The sequence below is a fragment of the Podarcis cretensis genome, assembly GCF_951804945.1.
Source record: "Podarcis cretensis genome assembly, chromosome: 1".
Lineage (NCBI taxonomy): Eukaryota > Metazoa > Chordata > Lepidosauria > Squamata > Lacertidae > Podarcis > Podarcis cretensis.
The window spans coordinates 140,372,123-140,399,339 of NC_137170.1; the positions used below are offsets into that span (position 1 = coordinate 140,372,123).

The 27,217-nt window shown below is 41.0% G+C and overlaps 1 protein-coding gene across 3 annotated transcripts; it reads left to right on the forward strand.

Annotated features, from left to right (window-relative positions):
• The first annotated feature begins 492 nt into the window (after positions 1–492).
• On the forward strand, positions 493–27,202 carry MYL1 (myosin light chain 1). 3 transcript variants are annotated; one of them, XM_079983312.1, is made up of 7 exons: positions 493–752; positions 14,385–14,412; positions 18,466–18,609; positions 20,026–20,199; positions 22,429–22,506; positions 26,087–26,141; positions 26,886–27,202. In XM_079983312.1, exons 1-6 carry the CDS (start codon positions 630–632, stop codon positions 26,113–26,115), a joined length of 576 nt encoding a protein of 191 aa, XP_079839438.1. In that variant the 5' UTR covers positions 493–629; the 3' UTR covers positions 26,116–26,141; positions 26,886–27,202. The 3 variants fall into 3 exon arrangements, with proteins under 3 accessions (XP_079839438.1, XP_079839440.1, XP_079839439.1); XM_079983314.1 differs by lacking the exons at positions 493–752; positions 14,385–14,412 and adding exons at positions 13,168–13,286; positions 14,093–14,117; XM_079983313.1 differs by lacking the exon at positions 493–752 and adding an exon at positions 13,213–13,286.
• Positions 27,203–27,217: the final 15 nt, after the last annotated feature.

Consider the following 27,217-nt stretch of genomic DNA (forward strand, 5'->3'; position numbering starts at 1 on the left):
ATCTTGCAAAGGAAGGAAATGGAGGAGGAGTAAAGGAGGGAGGAGGGGACATGATCTAGAGGAAAGAGGGGAGGGGGGAGGGGGAGATGGAAACTGGTGATCATTTCCCAACCCTTAAAGTCAAAATTCCAGATGGAAATTCAATCCCCCCCATAATGACATACAGTGATGGAAAATAAGATTTACAACTTTAGCAGAACTGTAATTCTACCAAGAAAAAAAGTGTCAGTCAATCTTACACTTGAACGAATGTCAACGAGAGACCTGAAACTGGCTTTGTCATATTCTTCCCTCCTTTTCATCTATTGCAAAAATGTTTGGGAGGCTTTAAAAAAGGGCACAGAAGTCCCCTTGAATCTGATGAAGGTCTGACCCCCTTAGATTCCATTTATAGCCTGACTCGGATGACATCCCCCTTGACTAGCAAACTGTCCAATCCAGCTGCAAGTGTCAAGATTGTATTAGGCACTAAGTGAAATATATATATGCCCTTATGGTGTTCAACACACTGGGTCTACCTCCAAGGCACCGGGCTGTAGATCATCCTCACCATCTGCTGCTCCTCATCCAGGAATCTCTCATAAGGGTTTTTTGGGGCACCTTTTAACTTAAAAAAGAAAGAAAAGAAAATGGCACCAAAGAAAGACGCCAAGAAAGCAGCTGCACCTGCCGCTGCACCTGCCCCAGCACCAGCACCAGCACCAGAACCAGCAAAACCCAAAGAAGCAGCAATTGATCTCTCCAGCATCAAGGTAAATGGATGGACTTATGTGGTCACTGAAGCTAGAAAAAACAGGTGCATTATCTTATTCAAATCTGGAAGAGTATTTTTGGCTGGTCTTACTTATGGCTTGAATACTTTAATGAAGCTGAGCTGGAAAAGAAACTGGGCATTTTTTTCTGAAATACTTACAGCTTATGTGTATTTTTTTTAAAAGGCACAGCAAATATTTATTTCAGTAGCTGAACTTGGCATGTTAGAAAACAAAAACCTATGGCGGTGTTTTTGTTTTTTGATTCTGGTGTCTAATCTATTTCAATTTGGCCTGAATCAGAGCTTTCTCAGTTAAATTTGTCTGTGCTTACCTTGTCGGATAAATCAAAAATCGTATAAACAAAATTCACAGCAGATTTGCAATTAATTAAATTAAGCACATCTCCCTCCTTTTTAATAAGGGTTAATTAGTGTGCAATTTTTATTCTGAAATTATTATCATTATATATATCTATATATATAGTTATCAGCTGACTAGCCATTCATTCTGGATATATTGCTTTGCTTATTGTTGATGTGAATGAAAAATAGCAACTCAGTTCATTTCCTTTAAGCTTTAAAATTTGGTCAGACTCAAACTTGGATGTGAGATTAAAAGAAAAGCTGACATGTTTCAGTGACTACATCTTTCATCTCTGTGGATCATGATTTGCAAATTGCAGTGACATGAACAAACTTTTGAGTGTTTTTACTTTTTCAAAGTTGATGCATGCCACCGTTTAGTTGTTGCATGCTGGCATTAAATGTTATGCAGTGCAGTCACTATTTTGCCCAGGATTTTACCTCAAAGTGTGATCCGCAAGGAAGCCGTCTGCCTGTGGAATGAAGTCAGAGGGACAGACCCAGCTGGATAGATTCCCTGAGTGACTAAGTAGAGCGTCATCTTGCCACCTACAAGCCCTTTGATTGATCACAGTACCAATTTAGGAAACTCTGCTTAATAAATGAAGCCTAATATGGCAAGTTAAACAGTGAAAAATGCTGTAAGGGTGGGCAAGAATTTTGATACTGTAGCTCTCTATTTGAACCACCAGGTCCTTCTAGGGAACTCTTAATCATTTTAAGCTGGCAAATGTGGCTTACTTTGCAATACTATCGCTGCATGTTTCCTCGCAAGTAAGTGCCACTGCCTTCAGTGGGGCCCACTTCCAGCAAGTAAGTATGGTTAGGATTTCAGTCTTACAGAGTCCTCCATAACTAATCCTGAAATAGCACACTAATCAGTACCAAAGTACTGATTGTTAGGTCTGATTCTTTGACACCTAAAAAGCAAGCCATAGGGGTGCCAGAGTAAAATCCAAGGGAGCATTATATCTGCATCGCCTAAACAGTGATACTAGACATTTGAAAAACAAAAAGTCTCAAAACTGAACCGAGAGGAGACAGGGCTCCAACGAGACCATCTGTGGCACTTTTTTCCAATTATAATAGATGGTGGATTTCTTGTACACTGAGCTATGAAGAAGAATGTGGGCTGTATTTTCCGCTGAAGTAATTTACATTAGTTTCAAAGCTGCATGTATTCAATTCATTAGGAGAAAATAGAATTTTCAACTCTAGTGGCTCCGGTTAATTTACCTTTACATAAATATGCTTAATGGTGTATTTATCATCTGAAAGATGGAATAATGTAATTTCAGCCCTCACAACAGCCCTGCATGACCCTCTTCTTCAGACATGAAAGCACTTTTCTAACTCAAGAGTGTCACTCTAGCGGCAGAGGTGGACCTTCTGTGACTGGCACCAGAGCTCCTTGCTTTTATACCTAATTAGCTAGTGCACAAAAAATGAATATTCCAATTTAACTGGAATACAGTATGAGAGGAGAAACCTCTTGAATTACTAAACAAACATTTTGCATTATTGCCTCATAAGACGTAGCCTTTTAGTTGAAAGTACTCTATATACACTGCCTCAGGAATTCTTAGGACAACCTTGTAACAAAAGTCAGTATTTTTACCCTGATGTGTGGGGACTGAGGATGCGAGAGTTCATGCTAGTGAGTTCATGGGCAATTTACCAATTCATAGCCCATGCTCTTTATCACTCAGTCACTTCTGAAAGAGTATTCCATTTCTGAAGCATACGATCCCTGTAATCTCTGAACACTTGTATCAAATGTCTAAATACATTTGGACAAAGGTCTAAATAACCATTCTCCAACAAAACTAGATGTGAGAAAGCCACCCTCCCAACTTACAAATAACAGGGGTGGGAGGCAATTGCACTCCCTTTCCTTAGATGTACCCAGTCCTAAAACAATAATGGTTGGTTCCTGTGTTCTAGCCCTGTGCTCTGCTCATATGTCTTCTTACTTATATGGCCCTGTTCTTTACCACATTTGAGACTCCTTATCCTCACAATACCCCAGTGAGGTAGCTGAATATTCTTATCCTCATAACTGAGGCCCGGACAGCCTCATGGGGATAAGGTCACCTCCTGAGATAGTTGCCGTTCCAAGGATTAGTGCTGGGAATCTAGTCTCCAAGCCTAAGAAACATCTTGATGAATAAAATGCTCAGCACTGTAGCCATTTACATTTTTGAGAACATTTTTCTTGGGCATTCAGCCTAGACTCTCAATCCATCTCCCCCTCTCCCTGGGTGCTATGTTCCAGAGTCCTTTCCATTGGTACCTGAAGGAGTTGCATTAGTGGCATTTGCCACTGAATAAATTGATCAAAAGCTATAGTTTATTGCTTCAACTTTGGGGATTTAAGTTTCCAAGGCTTTGTCTGAGACCCAGCAGGCAAACAGATGATAGAGCTGATTTAGCTGGATTCTTTTTCAATTTGGCTCTGTTCTGCAGCTTCCCTTCAGGCATCCTCACGCTGTTTAGTCAAGGAACCCTCATATGAACAGATATTTCCTTTCTCAATGAAAACAAGAGTTTTCAAGCAACCAATGAAGAAATATGCAGCCTTTCCCTACAATAGAAAATCCCAAGTAACCATTTGAAAACAGCCTTGACTCAGCACACTTGGTTGATTCTTTTTATTTAAAGCACTGCATAAACTATTTCCAGCTTCTCTTTAAAATTTTGAACATCAGTAGACAGTCCTCTGGTGGCTAATATTTGCTTATCCATAGCCTTTAAATTCAGTTTTTTCTGAAGGGCGGTGCTAGATGGCTTGCTTTCTAGCACCACCTGTTGGACAGTAAAGCTCTGACTGATTTAATGTGACACATTCGCCTGACCAGAAACTCCACTAATTTCTAATACTCTGTCGTGTCAGTTACATCTCAAATCAAACCACTCTGTGATGCAGCTCACTACAAAACATATCTATTTAATTGCCACTGACCTGACTTGGAATAAAATGCTTCTATTAAAACGACTTGATATAAAAACACACCCGAGGAGCTCCTGGAGTGTTACGAATATTTCCTCTATGTTTACCATGTACAGCAGGTGAAAATTCCACCTGCCTGCGGGTTCAGCCTCCTCTACAATGTCAAAGGCCTGGAAACGATGCCTTATGAGGAACGGCTAAGGGAGCTGGGCATGTTTAGCCTGGAGAAGAGGAGGTTAAGGGGTGATATGATAGCCATGTTCAAATATATAAAAGGATGTCACATAGAGGAGGGAGAAAGGTTGTTTTCTGCTGCTCCAGAGAAGCGGACACGGAGCAATGGTTCCAAACTACAAGAAAGAAGATTCCACCTAAACATTAGGAAGAACTTCCTGACAGTAAGAGCTGTTCGACAGTGGAATTTGCTGCCAAGGAGTGTGGTGGAGTCTCCTTCTTTGGAGGTCTTTAAGCAGAGGCTTGACAACCATATGTCAGGAGTGCTCTGATGGTGTTTCCTGCTTGGCAGGGGGTTGGACTCGATGGCCCTTGTGGTCTCTTCCAACTCTATGATTCTATGATTCTATTCTAGGTGGGGGCTGTGAGGGAAAACAGTTTTGTGGGGCTGTGCTCCATTTGCCCCAATAAAGCAGCCTCTGTTGTCTGCAGTGAAGAGCCTTCTCTACTCAAAGAGCTTCCCTGTGCAATGTAGGACTCTGGAAGAGCAAGGTCTGACATTGTACAAATGCTCTCTACTGCGGAGGTTATAGCTGAACCAAATATCAGATTCTGGATTGTGGCCTATAGGGGTATTGCTCTAGGCTGATAAAGTAGTATTGGCTTACATGTTTCTTTCACAGGAGTGAAAGGCTGTGTGTTTAAGGACTCTTACTTTGGCAGTCCAAAGTTCTACGAAGGATAGTTCCTCCTCCTCCAGGTCTTAGGTTGAAGATCAGAGGGCTGCCTGCATGCCCATCTCGACTCCTGGCTGAGCTCTGCCACCCTGTGGCCGACTTTGAGTAGGGCCACAGATTGCAGTGCATGAAATAAAATGTCTGGAATGAGGGGACTGCAGAGTAGTGTAGACTGTTAATAATAAGTAGCATATACAGCACAGTAAGAGCAATGGGCACAAATCCTGTAAAAAGCTCACCAGCATTTCGGGATATTCAGACAAGCAGACATTGAAAGTATGGCAGAAATGGTTTGAATGCACATATATTGGATTGCACTGTTAAGTTAGTCGTGACTAAGACCACAGTCTTATGCACAATTACTTCTGAGTGAATAAATACCCATACTTCAGTCAATCTTACCATTGTGTAGACAATACAGTGGGTCTTGTTCCCATACAAGTGTAGATAGAATTGCACTGCTATACTGGAACTAACTTTTGCTCGGTTGGATCCAACAATTCTTAAACAGGGAAATATAAAAGGAGAAAGCAGAAGACAAATGAGCATTGTCTTGCATAGAGTCATACAATGTGCTAAGTGTTGACGTGTGACTGTGCATGTGCATGCCATTGTATATATGAATTTTTGCATATTTTGACCATTTTCTTCACTGGCTTTCACAATTACTACTCAACCAGGTCGTCGCTGAATGAACACTACAAGTGGTATAAGGAGAGAAGGTAAACAGATAAATTGCCTTGACAGACAACTCACAGTAGTGTGAAACTCCTAATTGTATCAAAAAAGAGGAAAAAGAAAAGTTTATTAAAACAAACCGTGTATCTTCAACCCTCAAACCCCCATTATGCTAAGGCCTGATAGCAGGTATGCTCACACAACCAAAGAATCTGCAATTAAAGTCTTATATAGTGTTAGATTTACAATTGATAACAGCATCAATACCATACATACTGCTGCAATGCTTTGCACAAGGACAAATGACAGACACAATTTCTCTCTACTTTGCATCTGTGAGACATGAAGAGGATGAGTGTTAATGATCAGAAAAGGAAGTCCTATGTGGGTAAGATCTATTGACCTGCCACTATTCCCAAGGCTGGTCCAAGTGGTCTCTGAGGGTTGGAAGCCATTTCTCTCCTGTTAGACGGAAGTATAAAGTTGGAAGGGATTCATTAGCCCATTAAGTCTTCCTGGTCCTACAAGAGCATAACCATTGCCTAAACTTACTATCCTGATGGGTTAAATAATGAAATTTCCTATAAATCTATGCTTAAGTGGCAGGTGGTTGTGCTAGAGAAAAGTGGGCTATGTGGTGCCCTCCAGATGTTTTTGGATGGAAATTCCCATCGGACCCAGCCAACATGGGCAATGGTTAGGGATGACTGGAGTTGTATTCCAGCAACATCTGGAAGGCACCACATTGGCTACCCCTGGCAAAGAGGATTTCCCTACCTTAATGAATCCTTCCTAGGGTTGGACACCATAGGAAGTAGCTATAATTCTATGGTTCCATGGCCTCTGCCTGTAAAACATGCATGCCAGTTAACTAAATTGATTGTATAAGTTTTTTTGCTTCAGTGCTACTTGAATACTTGTGGTTTTTGAATGTCAAAAAGTACATCATTAAGAAGAGTTTTGCATATCTATTCAGAATATGCATGAACCAAAAAGCTCAAAAAAGTGCTGGCATGACGTTACCCTCCAATGAGGAAGATTTAAGACAAGGCTGGACAGGGATCTTACCAGGATTGCTTTATACATGTAGGGTCCTGATTCAGTGTCCTGGACTAAATAGCAATTCGTATTCTTCTTAGTACTAAAAGTTCTTGACTTGGTTCCTGCCATGCCCAAATTTGTATTATTAAACACAAAACTACTGCTCCCAATAAGGGGGAAATAAGGAGAAATTTCTGTATTTTAAAAACTCAGCTGATGGGCTGAATCACCAAAGTGATGAGTGTTAGAAGATACAGCACAAGTAGCATTCACACCCATATCCACCCTAAATTCCAAATTTGTACTATGTGATGCTCAAATGGCATGATTATTAGAATATTTAAATGTTAATGCAAAGGTAATGGTTGCTACTGAAAATCACTTCCTCACAGATAGGACTCTATGTACCTGTAGTAACTTTTGGATAAGCTACAGTAGCAACCAAGCCATGGTGTTTACTTTTAAGTCAGTCATGTGTGTCTTCAGCAAAGAGAGGACTCTTCTTTTAACCCATACCCACAACCTTCCCCACCACTGACCAGCCCAGTATCTGTGAGCAACAGTGTGAACCTTTACAGTATGTTGTTCCTACAGAGGACGCCTTTTTATAGCAACGGTGAGAAAACATCCCACTGCTGCTGCTTGGATGCTGCTTGAGGTGCCATAGGCAAAATAATTAATTGTGCCTTGGCATCTAAAAGGTCAATAACTCTTCTTACTCTAGAGTTGAATTAATCTGGCCAAGAATACAAATTTAATTTTCTGATATTGAAAAATCAAGATGTTGAAGAAACAAAACTGTACATTTGGATAATGACTATCAAAGGGGTGTCATATATCAAGAGATATTAAAGAGTGGGCTTTAAATATGATCCTTGAATATATATTTGGCACGCTTCCTGTTTACAGACAGAAGTTACATGTTTTGGCAAATAGCTCCAACCCTAAGGATATTAATACCTCAACATGGCCACTGGAAGCACCTCAAAGGAGACAGGTCCCCTGGAACTCACTGTAAATGTCAATAGCACTGTGTTTCTTCATCTTCTACCGTGCTGATTAGAAAATTAGTTGTGAAGAAAATGGAAGTGCTAAGATGTGGTGGTGGTTCTATTCTTAAAGAATCATTACTCCTAAAGCTACGTAAAAACGTATACAATTAGCCCTTGTTACTTCCATTTCTAAATTCCACACCAAAGAAACACATTAATGGCGAATTTCATTCCCATATTTTCAACACATAAATGTAGACTGAGGCTTTTTAGAGTTGTCCATAAAGGTGACACACACACATCACATTTTAGGTGAGAGCTATGGATCAGGGCCCCAGATTCTTAGCATCAGCTCCTCTCGTATTTAGGTGAGCATTGTATGTACAAGTGAATTGGGTTATGCTGAAGATAAAGTGGTGTGAATAAACAACAGCTTCAGAATAGGCCAAGCCTGCAATTCTATTCACATTCACTTGAAAGTAAGTTGCATTAAAATCAACAAGATTTGCTTCGAAATAAACATACACAGGATTGTTGTTACTTGCGTGGATTTTTAAATATTTTTTTTATGTCAGCCCCTGCACCTGCAACCTGAAGTGGCACAGTATCACTGCATTCTTTTGCATGCTTGTGCAGAGACTAGACCCAAATGTGTGTTTTCACAGCTGGGGTGGGATGAAAATAGCATTCAACAGTGACAAAATCTGTTACACAAAAAGGATTAAGGCTGTAATCCTAAACATGCTTGCTAGACAGAACGTCTTACTGTATGATAGGATTTCACTGTCTTTCTATATGCATAAAAACGTAAGGTGCTATCATGCTCTGCAGTGTGCATGGCCACCACTAGGCAGCCATGCCAACTGCAGCATGAGGAACAGGAGGCAGCCCAGGCGAGCTGATTAAAGAAGGGGGGGGGGAGAGATAACCACTGTTTGAAGTGTCACAGCCCAGTATTATTGTTATATGATATCCATGGTTGTAGTAATGTTGACCGTTTAATTTAATGTGATCAGACCACTGATCTGACCAATATGTCAGTTAAGGCATATTGGGCTGCAAACACCTTTAGACCACATTTTGCCCCTCAAAGAATTCTGGGCACCCCACACAGAGTTAGAGTTCCCAGCACCCCTTAACAAACTACAGTGTCCAGAATTCTCTGAGGTAAAGAATGTGCTTTAGAGGTATATTGCGTAAACAAGTCTGACTCATTACTTGCAAAAGTGTCAGAATTCTAGAATGTTATTTACCAGTAACAAATGCTGGTAAAGCTTCTAGATCCTTCCTCACAATTCACACATTTGCCACCCACCCGTCTCACTTTTTTATGGGCAGAGGTTCACCTGCTTTGAGCAGTTGCATGGCAGACAGCAATCTGCCAGTGGTACAACTTTCCTGTATCACCACACCTCCATCCAAGAAAAGCTTCATCTTCTGAGTTTGGCCTATTCTGTAGTTATTAAGACTGCCCATAACAAAGGGGAAAACCCAGCTATGGACTTTCAGACATTACAAAGATATATCCATAGCCATTTCTCTTTATATATTTTGAAAACTGTACTGTTGGATGGGACCCTGAAGGTCACCTAATAAAATTGAAAGTAGTCCTGGGAAATGACAATTTCCTCCTCCCAAAGACAAAAACTACACCCTATTTCTTTTCACGTTTGTTTCCAATTTCTATGTATAGCAGGATAATGTTGAGATGTTGTTTTTCGCTCACACTCCTCAGTCAGAAGTAACACGATAAGATGGGAACTCTTGCTAATAATTCATCTACTATCATCTGACACTCCAAATGGTCCTTATTTCTTATTCCCATGCATGGCTCAACATGGAGATAGCAATTCTTCTTTCACTCCTGATTAGCACCTAACTAGAAGCAGTGGGGGAAACCACATTATTCAATCATGTGCTGGTTTTCACCTGGGGCTTATGGAAAACCTCCCTCCGGAGGAGAGACAGGGGCTTTCCCCCCCGCCTTTGGCATGCCCTCCTCAGGGAAGCCCACCTGGTGCCTACTATGCTAAGGTTACCAGATTTTTTTCAATGAATCCAGGGACACTTTTCAGCTTCAATGGATTTTGTCAGGGGACTGATTTGTAAATCCAGGGACTGTTCCCGGGAAACAGGGACACCTGGTAACTTTATACAGTTGTACCTCGGGTTAGTAAGGACATGGGTGGCGCTGTGGGTAAAACTTCAGCGCCTAAGGACTTGCCAATCGTATGGTCGGCGGTTCGAATCCCCGTAGCGGGGTGAGCTCACGTTGTTCATCCCAGCTCCTGCCCACCTAGCAGTTCGAAAGCACCCCTAAGTGCAAGTAGATAAATAGGGACCGCTTTCTAGCGGGAAGGTAAACGGCGTTTCCGTGTGCTGCACTGGTGCAGGCTCGCCAGAGCAGCTTCGTCACACTGGCCACGTGACCCGGAAGTGTCTTCGGACAGCGCTGGCTCCCGGCTTCTAGAGTGAGATGGGTGCGCAACCCCAGAGTCGGTCACGACTGGCCCGTACGGGCAGGGGTACCTTTACCTTTACCTTACCTCGGGTTAAGAACTTAATTCGTTCTGGAGGTCCGTTCTTAACCTGAAACTGTTCTTAACCTGAGGTACCACTTTAGCTAATGGGGCCTCCCGCTGCCGCCATGCAATTTCTGTTCTCATCCTGAAGCAAAGTTCTTAACCCGAGGTACTATTTCTGGGTTAGCGGAGTATGTAACCTGAAGCGTATGTAACCCGAGGTACCACTGTGCAATCCTTGGGGCACCAGCCAAATACTTTTTCTTAACAGCGCCCCCGACTTTTCAGCAATATTAATAGTTTTGACATATTACAGCTTCATATATGCTCAGTGGTTAATATTGCCTATTGAGTATCTTCAGTAAAGCTTATCAATTTCTTATTGATTCCAATAGCTTTGTTTTATTGTTTATGCCATTTGCTACTTGGCAACCTGAATTTATGATTCTGTGTGTTTTGTTTTACTTGTGAGCCAGCTAGAGGCTTTTTTCCATAAGCAGAATATAAATTCATTGGACAGTGAATAATAATTCCCATATCACTTCATCCTGGCTCACTCCCCTCTTCTTCCCCAGCATTTTGTGGCTCACCTCAGGTGCCAGCCCAGGTCCCCATGGCATCTTTCAAAAGCACCCAAGCAGGATTTGCCTTGAGGAGGAGAGGCTAGCAAAACTGAATACCTCTTAAAGGGCCCCACCTGCATTCTGCTGAATAGTACGTTGTCAAAACCAAACCAAACCAAACCAAACCCAGAAGGCCCAAAGGCAAAGGGATCTGTAGAGAATCCATTTTGCTTCAGCCTCGACACACGCAGACTCTGTACTGCTGAGGAATACAACTCATGTAAGATTCCCCAGCTTTCTTCTTACGCACCAATCAAGGCCTCATCCTGTCTAAACCAGTATTACCTCTGAAGAACTGACAGGTCAACCCTGATAATTTTCAAAGTGATTTGGGCTGTAATTCTGCACCGGTTTACAGGTGGGTAAGTCCCATTGGGTGGATCTACTCAGCAATCTATAGTCTATAAGCAAGCCAATCCCATAATGCCAATTTAGCTGTATCTAAGAATTTCTACTGTTACAGCTGGGAAACAACTTCACTCATGAAGTTTCAGCCTCTCTTTCAAAGAGAAAAATCCTTTCTTACCCACAGCAACAGAAGTGCAAAAATGGCCTGGTTTGTGGGGCCGGATGTGCATTCTCCTTGCTTGTAGGATGCCATCGATAGTGCTGGTGTGGCCCCACTCCTGTCTTTAACCCAAATTTACATGGGATTCATTCATGAATCTCATATTCTGAAAGTTTCTATGGGGTGAGTTTATTGGAAATGTAACCATGCCCTGAAGAATGACCAATCTTGGTCTTGCGGCTCAACAAGGAAAAAATACCTCCTGATAATAGATTTGGCATAGGAACTGAATGCCCTACTCCAGATGCTGCTCTTCACCTGTTAATTAGGAACTGTAGTTGTAGAACTTTATTAGTTACAAATTATTAAATATAATTGGAAATAATGATAGCATGGCAATTACTTGTTTAGCCAATGAAAAGGAATTAGGATTTTTCCCACAGCAAGCTTCACATTTCATTATGTCCAAGGGGAACTCCAGAGTCCTTTTTAGCTCATTCTGGAAGCAATGTTGAGTCCCATTCTGTTACCTCTAAAACTGTGGTAATTATCAATTAATTTTCAAACAAGGTAAATTACTCTACTTTTTTTACCTGAACCAGAATCAAACCTGAGACACGGGTTTAAATTGTTGAACATAAACAAAACTGCATAAAAGCAAAATATATTTAAAATGTGGTCTCCCTACCCACACTTTAATATGCAAGTTAGATATGCAAGTTTTGTATTTTGTAGCTACTAGAAATGTCAAAGAATGGCAAGGGCAATGTTACAGGGATTGCAAATAAACCTGTAAATGTAGTGAGGGAAATGGTCGTATTCCAAACTCCTGTCTCTGAATATGCTACCAGCTTTTTATTATAATGATGGGAACCCTCTCCTGTCTGTCATGAACCAGCAGCATATCATTTTTCCAAAACCTACATGAGCTACATTTTATCACGATTCACAAAATCTAAAAATACAGAATCTTATGAATCATACATACTTTAAATACTAGAAGTAATTCAGATTACATCAGTTCTACACAGGTGAATGTTTTCTGAATGTTTGTTTGATGTGGAATTCACTATGCCAGATTGAACTATTGAAGGCTAAAGTTTGCTCTGTCTTAGTAAAATGCCACATTACATAGGAGACAATATAGACTCAGCACTCAAAACTGATATGGTAAAATCATCTTAACAGTGGCTTTACCATGTTCAAAATTAATGCATGAATCAAGCCAAATTTATCATAAAACCTGCTACTTTTTCATGGATCTTTAATCATTTCCTTTGTGAACTTAACCTGGGAGTAACATTCCCTTAACATAGTGGATCTCACTTCAAGTAAACCTGCCTAACTCTCTGCCTTAACTGGCAAGTGAACTATGCTGACTGAAAGCAGGAGGGGTGGTTTCCCTGGTGTGTAATAATTCGGGATTAAGCTTCTTAAATTCGCTGGCTAGAAAATGTCGTTCTCAATACCAAAGGTATCAGACCTAGCTGAAAATGCTTAAGGCAGCCAGCTGGAGAAACCCTTGAGAGGTCCACTGTCCCACCAGCTGGCTCAATAGGAGCAGGCGTCCATAAGCGATAAGCCTTTTTTGAGGAAGACTACATAAGGAATATTCCATCTTTACGCTGCAGAGTGAAAAAGTGCTGACAGGATTCAAACTCAGGAAAGCAAGCAGCAGCTCCCTGCCTGCTCTTCACCCTCCTAAAAATAGTGCCTACGAGAGGTCCATCAAGAGATGGATCCTTCTTTGCCTTTGCCCTAAGAAAGTTAAAGAACTCCCCTAGGGGGAGTGGCCACTACTCTCTGACACTTAATCCTGCCCATGATGTCACTGGCTTAAGTTAAATAAGAAGAAATAAGGCCAGGGAGTCAGGGCCACTCTCAGGGATTCAGGCAGCTTCCAGCCTTGCCTCCTCCTCTTCCCTTCCAACTTTCGCAATCATGGTGGGTGCAGGAGAAAATTAGTTCTGCATAGTGAGCCAGTGGTTTGATCTAACATTGTCATTTTCAAGTGTGTAATTAATGCATAGCATAAGGGAGTCAGAGAACCAATATAGTGTCCTACCAAAATCATGCAGGAGTGTGTGCATCTATTCTTATTGTTAATGTGAAATTACTGGGATTATTTGGGAAATCTTGTCTTATGTAATAGCTCGCATGTTTCCCGTCTTTTACAGCAGGTTGTTGTTATCAATAGTCTGTAATTCATGTTTGCTGAAATATATGTGCAGTAGAATCCAGATGCACAACCTGCCTATGAACAGTAACAAAATGGCATGTTTTTAAAATAAAGGCTTAAAGGACATATGGGTCTTAAACCTTCTGTTTTATTAGTTCTTTTGAATGTAGTATTTATTGCACAATGATATTTTTGATTTACATTATGTTCTCTACTGTAATGCAATAATATGTTCCTCTAAAAAGGATTAGGATATTTAGCTCATACTTTATATATATCTGTGCTTCTGATTGTGTGCAGGAAGACACTATAATGGACTTCAAATACTTACATGACATTGTTATCTGCTTTTATTATTATTATTATTATTCTAACATAAACTGCTTTTGGAGGGCTTTGCCCTGAAAGGTGGCCTAGAAAGATTTCAAATAATGGAATACATAAAATACATTTGTGGCCAAATTAGTTCACATAAACACACTATAGGATATGTATAACTTTTGTCTGTCAATGCAATTTTCCCTCCAAGAGTACTAGCTTTTTACTTTCCTCTCTCTTTTGCCAAATGCAGTCCTTCAGCGCTGATCAGATTGCTGGTAAGTGGAACATAAATTCAATTCCCTGCGTGTTGATGTGATTCATTGCACGGAACATCAAATACTGGATACTCATTAGCTTAAGTAGGCATTGTTCCATTAGCAACCTGGTGGCATCTCAGCTACACTTGAAAAATCGGACAAAATCCTTTTCTTTGCATCTTGGGAAGATGTTTCAAGGAGCAAGCTGGATGCTGTCAAGTCCAACAAGTCTTTTTTTTTTATTTTTTAAAGGGGGCATTTTGTGATTGATTTTTTTTCTAACAGATCGAGTTCTCCAAGGAACAACAGGATGGTAAGTTTATGGGGAGAGCCAGTAAACATAGAGAGAGGTATTTTAATACCATTGGAATATCCCCGCTGGTATAAACAGTGAAGCTAAATTGACTTCAATCATGTAGACTTCCACCACTTAAAGATCAGGCCACAGATTCCAAATCACTTCTTTAGATGTTTTATGTTTTGCTGTTGACTGCCTTGAAGCACAGATCACAAGAGAGTGCTGCCTTCTCCTTTTGGCACATAGCTCTTCAGAGAGCTGGTAAGGCAGTAATGAGAGAATGAGGTTTAAAGCCATTAGTAAGGAAAAAAGCAGAGAAACAAAAATCTATAAATGTTGCATATTGATAAATAAATAAATGAAGCCAATGCATGTATGATTATGACTCCTAGGAAATGCTAAGGGAATATCAAGCTGTATTGCTGGAGTGGGGCAGAGCTAAATCAATTTAACTAAGAATATGGTATGTAATATGAGTGTCATGAATTAAAGGGAATTTGAGGCTTATTTATTTATTTATTGTAATCAGCCTGTTGTATACATTTCATAATTCCAGTAAATTAATGTTCCTACCCCCACAAAAAATCTTTGTGTCTTTGTCAGACAAAAGAAACAAATAGCCCAACTTCATCAATTAAATATCCTAAAATATTACTTCTGTAAAGATAGTTTTATTTGATACCAATTTATGTAAGTCTTTTATTATTCAATTAAAAGCAAGACACCTTTATCACTAACATCACAGCCCTAATCTTCTCTACTCAGAAGTAAATCCTATTGAATTCAATGGTGGTTACTCCCAAGTAAATGAGGCTAGAATTACAGCCTTATAGTAGTAGCATTATAAGGCTTCTTGCCTATCATCCATTTTAATGCAATGTCACAGCAGTTGAATGGCATGTTGATATGCTACCACTCATACATAGGATCAATATACTACAACGCTTTGGATTTTATTTGTCAAATAATTGGCTTGCATAATGTGATTTAAGATATGAGTATATGATGCAGAATGCCCCAGATATGGTGAATGTCAGCATTCACTGGTATATCTACAAAGAGCTTTGTGGGGTGGGGGATATATTTCTGTTTTCAGGTATTCACAAAATTCCTCTGGATTTCCAACATTCACATTTAAATGGCAACATTCAGCAAAATCTGGATGTTCACTGTAACATGGGGATTCTAAATGAAACCATCAAATGGCAAGATTTCTTTAACTTGATTTGATATGCCCTTGCTGTAGTGAGTACCTATTGTTTTTTTACATTTCTTAGACCTATAAATTGAATTAAAAACTCACCTTGCCTGGAATGTACCTTTGAATTAAAAAGCTCTCTCTCCAGCTTCACATTCTGCATTAACAACTTTCACAAGCAATACATTCCAGATTAAAGGGTATTCTTGGAGTTGCTTGTTAAGGTGACCATAGATTGATTAATTTGCTAGATTAATTTTAAATCAGTCAAAACCAAAGTATTTCAAAACAAAAGAGCTGGCCAACATTTAGTAAGAACACTTTTAACAGTTGAAACACTTTCTTTAGTCATATTAAACTGCTATAAAAGAAAGGTTGCCCCCAGTTAATATCAATTTTTTGGCTTATTAAAAAGTTGACAAACACCTAGCCAATTAAAGAAGACGTGGAAGAACCCTAAAATAAAATTTTTACTTCTGGGTTAATAAATAAATTATTGCACTGCGCAACATGAATGGGGGTAAAATCAGAATCCAAGCTGTGTCTTTAAGCACCCACACACACCTGTAGACTTAGCTTCACATTCTGCCTACTGCAGAAACATATTTTTAAACCTATTGAGATCTTGCATGGAGGGGAGAGGAAAGAATTTCAGTCACAATGCGTGCCTATAAAGAAAGGAAACATCTCTGGCCTTCCAATTGTTTCAGCAATGCCCATCTGTTCTTGGGCTGCAAATACACTGATCCAAAATGCAGAGCAAAAAGAATCTGAGGGACAGAAGAATGTGCTTGAAGCATACTTTACTGAGCCTATTATTACCGTTAAAAATGTTAAACCAGGCTTAAAAGCTGAGCCAAATTTGTTCGGAATCATACTGTAACCTGTTTCCCACCAGTATACATGGAAAACTGACTTCTGTTTGCAGCAGCTGAAAATGAGGAATTTGCATTTTACATTCCCAAAAGTGGGTAGTCTTTTAAAAAGAAGAATAAAAATGGTGATGAGTTGGTGATGAGATCTTCCATTGGTGTAAATGAGTGAAGTTCTGTTGTTTGTAGCCACTCAGGAAATATCAAATGTGAGCCTGGGAGCATGTAGCCGTCTCGTCTCTTCAATTCTAAAAGGCCAGAACTTTATGAGCTGTAATAGGAGAGGGCTAGCTATTGAAGTGCCTTGCAGGTCTCAACGCATCAGACAGTGAGGGGATTAATATCAGATATATTGGGTTACAGACTAGCCACCGCACGTCCTGCCTCAGCAGTTTAGGAGAGGGCTAGGGAACTTCTTGAGGCAGTATAAGGAGGGCAAGAGGGAGCACCAAAATAGTACAGCTTCACAAGCACCCAGGAGAAAATGAATGGAGGCTGCATAATTTGCCCCGTGGGCTTACTGAGCCTGCGTCGACCGAAAGACGGAAGGAGCAGAGTTCTATATAAAGCAGAAATTTACGCTTTGCCAGGCATGGTGTGGATTCAGAACAAATTCCAAATTGGTCTAGAAGAAATTTCAAAACTGCTCTGTGGCGACTGCAGTTAGGTGACACTCTGGGTTCTCAACAGCCTTATTAATGCAGTGTAGAAGGTGAAAACTTTAAACCCCTCCAAAGACACACCTATTCACGCTGTCTTGCCTTTCAATAGGACCTGCTTGCTTTCCCACATTATTCATAAGCTTCGCTTCTATGCCTCTCAAAGTACTTTTACTGTCAAGACACAATGCTTGCTATTTTCAGCTGCTAGTTGTGTCAGATCCTTTTTCCATTTGCTGAACTTTTTGGCTGTCTGCAATGGCCCCCTGCAATGGCCATAATTGCAAGGTTCTGCCTTGCTTTATATGATGATAGCAATGATGGTGAGATATTGATTTATACCCCTCCCTTTTCTTGTAATGGGACCCAAGGTCTCTTACAGATAAAAATAAGAACCATTAAAAACACAGGAAAGACAATTAAACATGGATATTAATTAATATTTTATTTAATTAATATTTAATTAATAATTAAATATAGATATTAATTAAACGGCATTTCCATGCACTGCTCTGGTTCGCCAAAAGCGGCTTAGTCATGCTGGCCACACGACCCGGAAGCTGTACGCCGGCTCCCTCGGACCAGTAAAGTGAGATGAGCGCCGCAATCCTAGAGTCGGCCACGACTGGACCTAATGGTCAGGGGTCCCTTTACCTTTTTTATTAATTAATTAAAACTATATACATATATAACATCTATATGCATGCAGGCAGTTACGATAAAAGCTCCTACATGTGACACAGCCCCGTTGCTTCAGCCGCAGAGGAGAGTAACCAAAAAAGGTGAGAGATCCACACCAGTGCTTCCTTCTGTGGAGACTCCACTCAGGCAATCTCTCTCTCTCAAAAGTGGGGTGAAAGAAGATAGGCAGAGTTTTCCTGGGGATCAGGTGTCAGAGCAGATGCCCCAGCTCATATCTTACCTCCTCCTCCATGGGGCTATGGCAATGTGGCTGTTTCACATGGAGGATTTTAAAATGTATCAACCTTATCAGGGCTCTATTAGCCATCATAAGATATGGTAAACAGTCAATATTTATTGGGGGCAGGGTTGTGAACCAAAGGGGCTCACTGCTTCCATGAAACCACACATTTTTATTTTTATTTTAAAAAGGGACAAGGGAGGGGGCCAAATCTCAGCTTGTAATGGCTATTAGAGGCAAAAAATGGGGGGGGTGTAAAAATAAATTTGATACTACCAGTAAAATTATGCAAATGTCACACCGCTGGAATTTTGTTGCAGAGAAAGTAGCCCTATTAATATTTATACCATAGTAGATACAAACTAGTGTATGGGCAAGTTGTTTAGCTATGGTGACACTGACACTTTCCTCTTGCAGACTTTAAGGAGGCCTTCCTCCTTTTCGACAGGACTGGTGAAAGCAAGATCACCCTAAGCCAGGTTGGAGATGTCATTCGTGCTTTGGGGCAGAACCCCACCAATGCTGAGGTCAAGAAGATCATGGGCAACCCCAGCAATGAGGGTAATGACTCTGAGATGAAATGGTCCATAATATGTCCTCTTAACGTTCAGTCAAATTCTCCTTTCCCACTACCTTAATTTTAGTGAAGATGGAGTGTGCTTTCCTCTTATACAAGCCTTGACCACACAAGCATTTGGGGGGGGGGGGTTTATTTTTTAAAAAATAAAGCATTTAATATTTTGTTATTACGGACATGAGTTTGTAGAACTTGTGAATGTGCAAAGTATTTTTTTCAGCTCAACAGTTTTATTCCAGCTTTTTTGTTGTTGTTGTTGTTGTTGTTGTTGTTTAGTCGTGTCCGACTCTTTGTGAACCTGTAGAATAGACCAGAGCATGCCAGGCACTCCTGTCTTCCACTGCCTCCCTCAGTTTGGTCCAACTCATGTTAGTAGATTCCAGCTACCCACCCAAATTAAATTCCTGATGTCTTTGATGAGAAAGAATCAAGCATGTGCCAAGGGCATATCTGAAGACATATGATACAGCTACTTCATGAAATTAAATAGTTCAAGATCTGACTAGTGCCTGGTGGGACCTATATAAACTGACTTGAAATTGCCGTCTGTACTGAGCCCCTTAAGCCCCCATCACCTCACCAGTAGCTAGTTTAACTATTTCCAGGAATCAGAAGTCTTGATTAGCTTTTAACACTTGCTGAATCCAAGGATTAGAGGGGCTTAGCCAGGATTTTTGTTAGGGGGGCAAGCTTTTGTTGGGGGAGGCAGAACCTCAGTTAAGTATTTTTATTGCTTTTTATTGATTTACAAGGGGCAGCTTCCCCCATCCCCCCTTGGTTGCCCCCATGGGTCTGGCACTCCTCACCCCACAACTCATAACAATATCTAACTCACAGCCCCTTGTTTTCTTTTCCTTTAAAGCTGTTAGCAAGCTTTACCAGTGTGAAGGTGCTGTACGAAAAGCCATAGTACACAGCACTAGAAACACCACTATAAAACTATAATAAATAGATAATGCATGAAATAAATAGCGTGTTCAAATTAAACTACAGATCCTTTTTCACAAGCAGTGCAACCACTGTGTGCTTGTGTTTCCTTAGAAATGGAGCTGGACAACCATTAAATTATGATTCCTTTAAATTATGATTCCTGTAAAAACCGTTTAAATTATGAGTCCTGTAAAAACTGTCCCCCTCCACTGAATACAGATTTGCCTCCTTTATGTGTATGTAGCATCACCTGATGATAAGTACAACAATAAGCAAAGACGTCAGTGTTTTATGACTACCTGAAAGCTTTGGCAGTAGTGCCATATTGTGAAGGAAGAAATTTAATTTCTAAAGGAAGCATAGTTTTGGTTGAGAAACAGATGTAAATCACAGGATAGCACTTCAGGAGAACTTCCTAAAGCATCGCAAATATATCTGAGAACATTGTTGATAATGTTGTTTTATTGTAGAGATGAATGCCAAGAAAATTGGGTTTGAAGAGTTCCTGCCCATGATGCAAGCAGCAGCCAATAACAAGGACCAGGGCGGCTTTGAAGACTTCGTTGAAGGTCTGCGTGTCTTTGACAAAGAGGGCAATGGGACCGTCATGGGTGCTGAACTCCGTCACGTATTGGCCACTCTGGGTAAGGCTTCCAAAAGTCCTCATAGGGTTGGAAGGAACCATAAAGGCCATCTGGTCCAAGCCCGTGCAATACAGGAATATTTTGCCCAACATGGGGCTTGAACCCCTGACCCTGTGTTAACTGTACTACAGATATGTTTTGTTTTTATAAAAGTTACATTCCTTTGGCTTTCTTCAGTTAAATCTGGGAACTGGAATTTTGGTCAGAGCACCAAGAATTCTCTGTAAGGGATCCCAAGGCTTTCCATCCCCTTAAACCAAGCACTGGAGTCCTCTGAGAGATGGGTTGGAATAAAAATAGGAAAATAAAGTAAATGTTTCTGGAGCTGGAGAAGATTAACTTTTTAGCCACTTTAAATCTATATTGGCATTAGTGCCCAATTATTATTTCCAATGTAATAAAACGGATATTTCTAATTGCAAATGCCTATTTATTTAAATTTGGATAATCCACACTTTCCCTGAAGTATAACAATGTGATATAAAACATTCAAGATTATAATAAAATAACTAAAAGTGTAATTAAAAGTAACTCTTTACCATGGCTGTTGATACCTGAGGTGTATGTTTTTGGACCCACCTTATTTTTAAGGTTGGAAGTTGTTTTAAGTTGTTTTTATATTATGTTTTAATGATGTAGCCCACCTGAGATCTTAGCATGGAGAGCAGGTAATACAAACATACATACAGACATCAATAAAGCATCATTAAATCCTGGTTGGTTAAAAAGAAATATATTTCAAAGACACTGAGAATCATACAACCGCAGGAACAGAGCATGTGATCTCAGGGGGTGAAACTTAATTTTTGCAAATTTCTTCAGTGAAGGGTCTTAAAAATATGTTTTAGAGTTTGAGGAATTTATATTTGCTATTATTTTGTGATTAGACAACATTCAGCTTGGTAATTTGATTTGATGAAGGTTTCAAAAAACTAGATAATTTTAATTTTACCTTCTGAAAATCTCAGGTAATGATGATAGATAGATAGATAGATAGATAGATAGATAGATAGATAGATAGACAGATGATAGAGATAGATAGATAGATAGATAGATAGATAGATAGATAGATAGATAGATAGATAGATAGATGATGACAAGAATATGAACTACAAGTCCAAGCACTTGGCAATTGTTTGCAATGATTTCTGTGCAATTTTACAAACATTTTATTTACCAAGCAAAACTTAAGTATATTAATTTAACCAAAATATCTTTTGAATTCCCAAGTCATGATACAACTTTTTAGATCCATCATATTTGGAATTTGAAAGTTGAATAATTCAACATGCCCTTTTGCAGGGGTACCTCTCCTTTGATATCCTGTGTGGTCATGGATCTGTTGTGAGCACCTAGAAAGTTGCTTCCACAGCAGCAGGAAACAAAGGTGATCCACCCTGAGTTCTGCATGTCAGCATTCTGACTGCCTAACCACATTGCACCCTTGGCTGAAAGTCCACATAGATTGCTACAACACCGCAAGTCCCATGACATCAGAAATGAAGAGCTATCAGAACAGATACACTGACCTAGTTTGTACATCTACAGTTAAAATATGGTTTAATTGGAACGAGGAGTGTGCTGGTGCGTGCTGCTCAGAAGTCTCCACTTCAGATCTCCCCCACCCTATTCCTGCTGTTGTCATTCCAGGGAGGAGATAAACCAGAGGCCAGCTGTGTGTTACACGTGAACCAGCACTTGTAGTTTGTTTATCTGAAAGAAACCATGAGCCAGTAAGCTAAGAACAAACTAAGAACAAACTGCTTGGGCTTTCTTTGGAGTGAAACACACCATGAGTGATAGCTGACACATAACACAAAGCCAGTCTCTTGTTTGCCCCCCACCCCACAGCACAGCATAGGCCTCTGTAAGAACAGGATGCTGAACTAAATGTGTCAGATCTGTAAACTGCTTAGAAGCAATTTTGGCACATAAGCAGTATAGTCGTACCTTACTTCTCGAATGTAGTCTGTTCTGGAAGTCTATTCGACTTTCGAAAACCAAGGTTCAGCTTCCAACTGGCTGCAGGAGCTTCCTGCACTCAAGAGGAAGCCATGTTGGATGTTCATTATCTAAAAATGTTCAAAAATGGAATGTTCAAAAACTTACTTCCTGGTTTTGGGCATTTGGAAGCCAAAATGTATGAAGCCAAATGTACCAAGGTGTTTGAGAACCAAGATACGACTGTATATAACATCATCACCACCATAAATATCTTCTGTGGTTTAGGTGAGAAGATGAAGGAAGAAGAAGTAGAGGAACTGATGAAAGGGCAGGAAGACTCCAACGGCTGCATCAACTACGAGGGTAAGTTCCACTATACAGTAGGGGAAAGCAGCCATGGGGTGGGGTCAAATGAAAGAGGGCAACGGTGCTGGAGGAAGGAGAATTTAACACTTCCCTCACCCATGCTGTTTTCCCAAGTAAATTGCACACCCCAAGCTGCTATTTTCTTTGCTTTGCTTTGCCGGAGACCCAATATAAAACAGTGGTACCTGTGTTTTCCTCCCCAGTAGCTTTGGGGAAAACGTGCAGGAGGAAAGGGAGAAATATCCTCTCCCCAGCACTATTTCACTAGTGTATTCCATCCCTCACGCAAGGACAGATGCCTTTCCTTTTTAAGTTGGCATATCAGAGCATGGATTTCTCATGTCACATCTGTTTGTGCTCTGAAGAGATGCTGGGGATTGAATTTAGGACCTTCTGAATGCAAAGCAGATGCTCAACCACTGAGCCACGTCCCCCTCCCAAATGATGGGGCTGAATCTGTCGTGTGCCCTTATCAGCAGCCCAATGCGGACAAGCTCATTGCAGGGGAAAGCGGGTGGCCAGTGTCCAAAGCAAGAGAGAAAAGAAGTGGGATGGTTAGCCCACGTTCATGTCCACCGGAAAAGAAAGGAGATTGTTTATGGGGCCACATGAAAAGTATGGCATCCCTCGCCCACTTTCAGCACTGAGAATGGTGCATGAATAGCAGCGGTTTCTCTTTTCGCCTAGGTTGAAATCCAACACTCCTGGCACTGGAACACCTGTCTTTCCATGAAAGGAATGAAAGGCTCCCTATCATTACTACACCAGCCATGATGCTTTTGAGCTATTAATTTATTAGATGTTGAGCTTTTCAGCATTTCCCAATGACTTCTCCCAAAGATTTCATGTAGGTTTGGGTTGAAGTGTCATTAGTCTGCAGATGACACTTGGTCAGCTCTACCTCAGCTCCCCACAGGCTGTTGAACTTTTCAACCAATGACTGGAGGCTGTACAGGGTTGGATGAGAATGAACAGGCTGAAATTGAATCCATTGGGCAGGGAAACCCATAACTTTGGACAGAGTCTTACATTGGTCTTAGATGAAGCTGTGCTCCTCTCAAAGGACCATGTTTGCAGTTTGGGAGTGTGATCCTGGACTCAGAGCAAATTGGGGGTGTTCAGGTGGCAGCAGTGGCCAAGGATGCTTTTTGCCAGTTTAGGTTGGTATGCCAGCTGTGATCCTATTTGGAGAGCAGAGCTTGCCTCACTTACTCATGCACTAGTGATATCTAGACTAGACTACTATAATGCACTTCATGTCAGAGGTGCCTTTAAAGATGGTCTGGTAACTTTGATTGGTACAAAACACGGTCACTTGGAAACCGGGCATTTGGAACATATTTCACTAATATTGCATCAGTTGCACTGGTTGCCAATGCATTTCTGGGCCCAATTCAGAGTGCCCAAAATGGTTTGGAGACAGGTTCATCTGTACCTGTCTCAACCTGCCCTAATGTAAAGCTCTACATTGCAGGTCCTGTTAATATGCCAGCCTCCAAAGATGGTTAGGTTGCTGGGCACTTTCAGCAGTTGTCTCATGGCTGTCCTGTGTGAGATCAAGCAGACTTCATTCCTCAGGCTTCTTACTATGGACTGACTCTACTGGGGGTTGTTGCTGTTGTTGTGCTTATGCTGACTTTTAATAGCGTTTTGAAGGAAGCAGCTGCTCTAAATGCTCAAAACGGTTTAAATATTAGGTTTTATTTTGTATATCATGATAAGTCAAACAAACAAACAAACAAACAAACAGCAGCTGGAGAAATCCCTGCATGGCTTCACTTGAAAAGCAACAGGCAGGGATCAGAGAGAAATGCCATAAGTGTGGCTTCCAGAGCGTGGGGTAGTGTGGAAGCTGGAATGACTGTTAAGAGAGGGGGGAGGGAGGACAATTACCGTAGCTTGAAAAAAATGCAATGACAGAAAGGGATCAGGAATTGCATGAAAAAAGGACTCTGAACCATTAGCAGATCCTCATATCATAGAAGTCTTGGAAGGCACCCTGAGGGTCATCTAGCCCAACCCTCTGCAATACAGGAATCTCAAAATGTGGTCCTCCATCCAGCTCTATCTACAAGAACGGCAAAGTCTTACCCATAGAGGCTAGTGGCGCAGGGCACCAAGTTCTGGAGGCTGCCAGGGAAGAGGCGGAGGCTGGACATGGCACCTCCTGGCATCAACTCGCCGCCTGCCTCCGCCATGCCGCACTGAAGCAGCACCATGCCCAGAGCCTCCGCCTGCCATGGCCACCACGGCACGAAGCGGCCAGCTGAGCCGCGAGCCTCCGCGTCCAGCCTCCGCCTCTTCCCCGCCAGAGGAGCTGCCCTCCAGCCGCTGCCCGCCTCCTCCAGTTCCGCAAAGCTGTGCATGTAGCCGGCAGCGCTGTCCTCCCTAAAAACGATTGGCAACTCTGGGAAAGGGGGGGCGGCGCCAGAGGGATATTTGCACCACGGCGCCGGATATGCTTAAGATGGCCCTGTGCAAAGACAACCTGATTACTTTGTGAGGTAGCTGGGACTGAAGCAACAGGGCCCAAGAGTGTACAGTATGAGAAGTAATCCCAAGGAAGACAGGAGATCAGAGAATTCACATCTCACTTTGGATTTATCAGTGCTGTCATTTGTCGACTGGTGGCAGGTGCTACTAATTAAATGAGGTGATAGTCAAGTTTTATTTTTTTATTATCATTCTCATAAATTTACACACCACAATTGTAAAAAGCCTCAAAGCAGTTTACAAAAAGATAAAACAGTAAAATCATTGTAAATTTACAACCGTACCTTAAAACATACAAAAGTTAAAATACTAAAACAGATTAACCTTATCTCAACTTTCTAAGCATCTGGGTAGGCTTGTCTAAACAGGAATGTTTTTAGCAGGCACCCAAAAGAGTACAGTGAAGGCACCTGCTTGCTCTCAATAGGCAGGAAATTTCAAAGTACAGGCGCTACCACACTAAACAATCAGTTGAATGGGCACATGTTGGGTAAGGCAACCTCATAGTTTTACTCAGAGTGGGTCCATTTAAATTAATGGACCTAACTTATTCGTGTTCATTAATTTAAATGGGTCTACTCTGAGTAAAACTTAGTTAAATACCACCGACAGGGTTCAGCTCATGTTGCAATTCTACTACTGGCTCATCAGTTCCACTGAAATATGCTCTCAGTACAGAAGAATTTTGACACATCTGGAAATGTCTGTTTTATTTTTATATATACTAACAGTGAACACAGTTCTATTGAGAGCTTGTTCTTAAGGAGCTAAAATGATGCCAGCCTTGCATGAGAAGGAAGTAGCAGTAGCAGCGGGTTGAGGGAGAACCCCAAAGTTTGCAGAAGTACCAAAACAAAAACCCCCACACCTCGGGGGGGGGGGCAGGAGTCCTAGTCCTAATAGTCCAATGTGGACCAAGCACACTCTGTGGGTATGGAATGCTGACTGGCTCTTGGGGAAGGGCAAAAGAAAACCGAGAGGGAGGTGGGTTGGGATCGAGTGTCCTGAGCAGGAGCACTCGATACTGCAATCTCTTTTCAAGTTCCCTGCTTCCGTGACGTATTGATTATGTTTTATTCCACAGCATTTGTGAGGCACATCATGTCTGTCTAAACAGATTTCTCAAGACACGTAGTTTGGTAAGTTCCTTCTGTACACGTGCTCTGGTTTCTTTCGCACTTCCATTTGTGGGTGCCTTTTATTATCTGCATGTAGCCAGCAGTAGCACTGAGCTACTATAGGCGGCATCCCTACCAGTATCAGCTGAATTTCTGTGGGTGACAATTTGAAAAGAGCTGCATTGGTTTATAATACAAAAAGGACCCTGTGACATTTGATCCCTTTCAAGGGTTTGACACAACTGTAACAAGTACATAAATAAGGCATGGCCCAGCCCAAGTGAATGGTGTTTCAGTCCCACTTAGAGCAATTCTGTCTCTCATTAAAGTCCGTTAGAAGAGCTTCACTTGGGCTGGATTGTGTCCACAATTCCTGTCTAATGCTGACTTTTCTCTAAGATAAGGATTTCTCTTTGATTCTTAAACATAGATCATAGGCACACAAAAATAACTAATGGCAGCATTGGGGCTTTAATCATATTATACATTTAACTCTGATCTCCAAATAACCTGACATAAACACTTAGGATCTTATGTGGTCTCATCAGTAGATCCAGAAGATACCAAGTCAGCTATGGCTGACCAGGAACAAGTTGTTATCAGTCTCAGTTTTCATATCTGTAAAATGGAACTATTGCTGCCTACTCATAGGGTTATTTCAGAGAGAAAGTATTTATTGCAAGTTGAAAATGTAAATATAGGCATCCCCCCCCCAACTTATAATAAAATACAGAATCTAATGATATTTGCTTTGCTTTTTGACAGAACAAGATCAGTGGGCACTTGAGATCTACAAATCTAGGAAACTATTGCTCCATCCACTAACACCATCCTAGAGCCTTAAAGGATTGTAATAGATGCCTTCCAATCATCCCCTTTTTTAAAGCCATCAGCATCAGACACCAATTGAATCTCAAAGTTTTTACACTTCACAGAAGAAGCACTTGCCAAGGCAAATGAGGACTACATTGCCACAGCTGTTAAGCCCAATTATCTTTTTTCCATATTGTCCACCATGAAAACAGTGTATGTTCTTGGCTGGGGGAATACAAATCTGATAATAAATCTCTGTGGTCAGTGAATGGCTGGAAAATCTT

Excerpts from the sequence above, each read along its gene's own strand:
- MYL1 (XM_079983312.1), top strand. The coding sequence starts at position 630 with ATGGCACCAAAGAAAGACGCCAAGAAAGCAGCTGCACCTGCCGCTGCA. Across the intron at positions 753-14,384 it reads TTGATCTCTCCAGCATCAAG|ATCGAGTTCTCCAAGGAACA; the intron begins GTAAATGGATGG and ends TTTTTCTAACAG. Across the intron at positions 20,200-22,428 it reads TCACGTATTGGCCACTCTGG|GTGAGAAGATGAAGGAAGAA; the intron begins GTAAGGCTTCCA and ends TCTGTGGTTTAG.